The following is a 4,817-nucleotide window of genomic DNA, read 5'->3' as shown; positions in this document are numbered from 1 at the left end:
TTTACACCATAGAGAAGATAGGGGGGTTTACACCATAGAGAAGATGGGAGGTTTACACCACAGAGAAGATGGGGGGTTTACACCATAGAGAAGATGGGGGGGTTTACACCAGAGAGAAGATGGGGGGGGGTTTACACAATGACAGAAACAGATGTATTACATACTGATGTCAGGTGTGGCTGTCCTACCTTGAACTGTCTCCGTAGGTTGACCATCTCATAAAGCCTCTGTTCCTCCAGTCCTCTCCTCCTGCACCACTTCCTGCTGGCACCTCCTCTCTCCCCCTTCACCTGGAGGAGAAGGTTTGATGGCTGCAGTGGCTAAACTAATTTGCTACACATTATGTCATATCACTCTAAATGGACTATTTAGTGATCTTAAATTCTCCACGACAAGATGTAAGTGGCTTTGCACAGAGGGTGACTAAATATGTTTCCTGTGTCCTGATTGGCTGACCTGCACCCAGGCGTTGAAGGTGTTGAGCAGGGTGAAGGGGTCTCCCTGGTTAGAGTGCAGGGGCTGGCGTGCTGTGGCACAGTCAGGGTTGTGTTGGGCGGAGCGGAGAAATGGAGACTGAACACTGAGGGCAGCAGCCACTGTCAGGACCGGCTCCACCAAGTTAAACACTGACCCCAGCACCAGCATCTTACCTGGACACACAGAGGTCAGGAGGTTAAGGGTCAGGACCAGCTCCACACCAAGTTAAACACTGACCCCAGCATCTTACCTGGACGCACAGGGGTCAGGAGGTTAAGGGTCAGGACCAGCTCCACACCAAGTTAAACACTGACCCCAGCATCTTACCTGGACGCACAGGGGTCAGGGGTTAAGGGTCAGGACCAGCTCCACACCAAGTTAAACACTGACCCCAGCATCTTACCTGGACGCACACATGCGAGCTCAAATACTATTTCAAATATCTAAATGACTTTCACATACATTCGAAGTGAGTATTCAGATATTTTGTCTTTGAAAAGACAAGCAGTTAAATATTGGAAAGTATCTGGAAATACACTTGGAAAGTATTGGCATGGTATTTGAAAAATACTCAAATACACTGACTCAAATACACTCCCATACATTTAACCAAAGTATTTGAAAATACTTTCAAAGAGTAGGCTATTTACAAGAAATGTGTTGAAAATATTTTCAAATACTTCCAATAGCACTAGATGATCCAGGCCCCATTATTTGAAAATACTGAAAATACAGAAAATAAGTATTTAAATAAATGTATTTGAACACAGATTTAAGGGTTAGGGCTCGTGGTTTATAAAGATAACTAGGGCCTGGAGGTTTTTCTGCTCAGGTCATGTGATCAGGAAATCCTCAGGGCCCTATTCAGGGGGCACAGTACAGGATGGCAGAAGTCACAACAGTGATATTTCTTTATTTCAGAGGGACCGTACCTACGACCACGTCAACAGGAAGTTGTGCCAGCAGGCTTCCTATAGAGGTGAGATCTCCTCTAGCGTCTAGCGCCCCCTGTTCCCTGAGGTAGGTTACTGCAGTCTGGATACTGGCCGCAGGAGGAGGGTCGATAAACAGAAAGGATCGTGGGTCACCCAGACTCATACTCTTCATCTGTAAGGACAGGAAACCATGTTTTGGCATGCAGAGGTAACAAATAGGGAACAGGAAACCATGTTTTGGCATGCAGAGGTAACAAATAGGGAACAGGAAACCAGAAAAGTGAAGAGGGATTTCAGTCGTTCAGAACCTGTAGTGAAGGGTTAGGGGTTAGGGGTTAAGGGTTAAGGGTTAAGGGTTAGGGGTTAAGGGTTAGGGGTTAGGGGTTAGGGGTTAGGGTACCTGTAGTACTAGTGAGTCCAGGGCCACCCTGTGTATCTCTGGGACGGGGTAAGGTGTGAGGGGTTAAGGGTTAGGGGTTAGGGTACCTGTAGTACTAGTGAGTCCAGGGCCACCCTGTGTATCTCTGGGACGGGGTAAGGTGCGAAGGCCTCGTAGTCGGACTCAGAATAGAGCCGATAACACACCCCGGGTCCTGTCCTCCCGGCCCGGCCTTTCCTCTGCTCAGAACTGGCTCGGCTGATCCAGAACTCCTGCAGACGTTGCATCTTCGCCTTCGGGTCAAAACTCATCTCCTTCACCTTGCCTGGAGGACACGTTCAGAGGAAATTCATTGTGTTCTCTATCCTTCACCTTGCCTGGAGGACACGTTCAGAGGAATACATTGTTTTCGTGATCTTCAAGCCTTGCCTGGAAGGATAGTTCAGAGGAATTCTTGTGTTTCTCTCCTTCACCTGTGCCTGGAGAGAACGTTCAGAGGAATAATTGTGTTCATATCCTTCACTCTTGCTGAGGGACTGTTTAGAGGTAATACATTGTGTTTCTATCCTTCATTGCCTGGAGCCGTTCGAAGGTAATACATTGGTTCTCTATTTCACTTGCCTGGAGGAACGTTCAGAGGTAATACATTGTGTTCTCTATCCTTCATTGCTGGAGGACGTTAGAGGTAATCATGTGGTTCTATCCTTCACCTTGCCTGGAGGACAGTTCAGAGGTAATTGTGTTCTCTATCCTTCACCTTGCCTGGAGGACACGTTCAGAGAGGTATTCATTTGTGTTTCTATTCTTCACCTTGTGGAGGACAGTTCAGAGGTAATACATTGTGTTCTCTATCTTCACCTTGTGCTGGAGACACGTTCAGAGGTAATTCATTGTGTTTCTATCCTTCACCTTGCCTGGAGGACACGTTCAGAGTAATATTGTGTTCTCTTCCTTACCTTCCTGGAGGACACGTTCAGAGGAATTACTTGTGTTCTCTATCCTTACTTGCTGGAGGACACGTTAAGAGTAATACATTGTGTTCTCTATCTTCACCTTGCCTGAGGACCGTTCAGGAGATCATTGTGTTCTCTATCTTCACCTTCTGGAGGACACGTTAGAGTATACATTGTTTCTCTATCCTTCACTTGCTGGAGGACGTTGAGGAATAACATTGTGTTTCTATCTCACCTCTGCGAGGACACGTTAGAGGTAAAGACTGTGGTTCTTATCTTCACTTCCTGGAGGACACGTTCAGGGTAATCATTGTGTTCTATCCCTCCTTGCCTGGAGGCCGTTCAAGGTAATCTTTGGTTATCCTTCATTTCACTGGCTGGAGGACACGTTCAGAGGAATACATTGTGTTCTCTATCCTTCACCTGCCTGGAGAACGTTCAGAGTATTACATTGTGTTTCTACTTCACTTCCTGGAGGACACGTTCAGAGGTAATCAATTGTTATCTCTATCCCTCACCTTGCTGGAGAGATGAGAGTTCAGTTAATTGGAGTAATTTGTGAATATTAGTGGTGGTCTGATTTCCTCTAACTGGAATAATCAGATGATGCACAGTGCTTCTATAGGGAGTGAAATTGGGAAGTAGCAGTAGATCTTATTTTCACCCCTTCTATGTTTAAATGTGATGACATACAAAGTTCTAAGGGGAAAGGATAGTGCCATTCATTGAGGATTTTTCTTCTGTTTGTACCTCACAGTTATTAGAATGGGAAAGTGAAATTCTCAGGAGAATATACATCATTGGTGTCCCCTTCACTGTGAATATTGGTGTCTGGTGAAACACTTCTTCACCTTCTAGTGTTGTCAAAACGAGAAGTATTCTTCAAGGGTATAAAGTATTTCTGATTAGGTGACTTCTCCATCTAAACTCTTTTTCACCTTACGCTTTTCGTGTGCAACTTCGTTCTATGCCGGTTGATATTTGGACTTCTACTTCTTGATTGACTTTCTGATTCTTATCTTCGAAACATTTCGCCTCTCGTGATTAGACACTACCGTTGAGTTGGTACTTTTTCATGGACTTCGGTACTTCTTCTCCTTACTACGCTATTGCTTGCGTACGGCTATCAGTTTAGGACTGCTTGACCTCTCTTTGCTAGGTGTAAACTTCTCTCTTATCTAGAACTAGTTGTGTTATCTATCTATAACTGTTGCTGGGGATCGTTCGTTTGTATAGGTGTGAATATTTCTTGTGTTTAGTTATACATATACATCAATCTTAGACTGTGGATTATGGAATAAAAAGGTGGTCATGATTGGAGAATGTGAAATATTAAGCTAGCATATTGGTTTTTGTTTAGTTTTCGAACCGATGCCTGGAGGAACACCGTCAGAGGTGTGCAATCTTTTTCTAGATGAAATTTTGTTTTCTTTACTTGTCGACCTGGTATGTTCATGTATCTAGACTGTTAAGGAAATAGTTGTGGTTATGTCTAATATCCTGCATTGACCTTTCTAGTCGTACAATGTTTGAGAGCCTTGATTAAAAAAAAACCTGTGCAAAGCACGTATCGAAGGAAGTTGTCTGTTTGTACTATATTTATTTTGAACAACCTTGCACATAGGAGAAAAGTGTTCGAGATAATGTGCTACGTGTGATAGGATAGTATATTTCGCATTATCTTCCTTGCCTGGCGGAACGTCCGAGGTCATTACCTTGTGTTTCTTCATCTTCCTTGCTGGAGGGCCGTTCGAGTACTTCATTGTGTTCTTCTATCCTTCCCCTTGCCTGAAGGACACGTTTAGCGGTTCCCATTGTGGTTCTCTATTTCCTGCCTGAGGAACCGTTCAAGAAGGTTTAATTCATTGTGTTCTCTAATCTTACTTGGATTGGGACAACGTTCGAGTAATCTCATTGTGTTCTCTACTCTTCCTTGCGGAGGTGTTTGAGGTAATTCTTGTGATTTTATCTTCACTTGCTGGAGGACATGTTTAGAGGTAATACATTGGTGTTTCTATCTTCACCTTGCTGGAGGACATGTTATGAGGTAAATTACATTGTGTTATCATATTA

General features: G+C 44.1%; 1 protein-coding gene across 1 annotated transcript in view; it reads right to left on the bottom strand.

Annotated features, from left to right (window-relative positions):
• dhx34 (DEAH (Asp-Glu-Ala-His) box polypeptide 34) overlaps positions 1 to 4,817 on the bottom strand; it is a 27,243-nt gene that overhangs the window by 11,435 nt on the left and 10,991 nt on the right. The window contains exons 3-6 of the mRNA XM_070441757.1: positions 1,899 to 2,123; positions 1,410 to 1,584; positions 457 to 650; positions 189 to 290 (exon numbers count right to left, since the gene is read on the bottom strand). Of these exons, the coding sequence (XP_070297858.1) occupies positions 189 to 290; positions 457 to 650; positions 1,410 to 1,584; positions 1,899 to 2,123 (696 nt within the window). The remainder of the gene's footprint in view (positions 1 to 188; positions 291 to 456; positions 651 to 1,409; positions 1,585 to 1,898; positions 2,124 to 4,817) is intronic.

The sequence above is a fragment of the Salvelinus sp. IW2-2015 genome, unplaced genomic scaffold, assembly GCF_002910315.2.
Source record: "Salvelinus sp. IW2-2015 unplaced genomic scaffold, ASM291031v2 Un_scaffold4712, whole genome shotgun sequence".
NCBI lineage: Eukaryota > Metazoa > Chordata > Actinopteri > Salmoniformes > Salmonidae > Salvelinus > Salvelinus sp. IW2-2015.
This window is presented reverse-complemented; position numbering and strand designations above follow the sequence as displayed.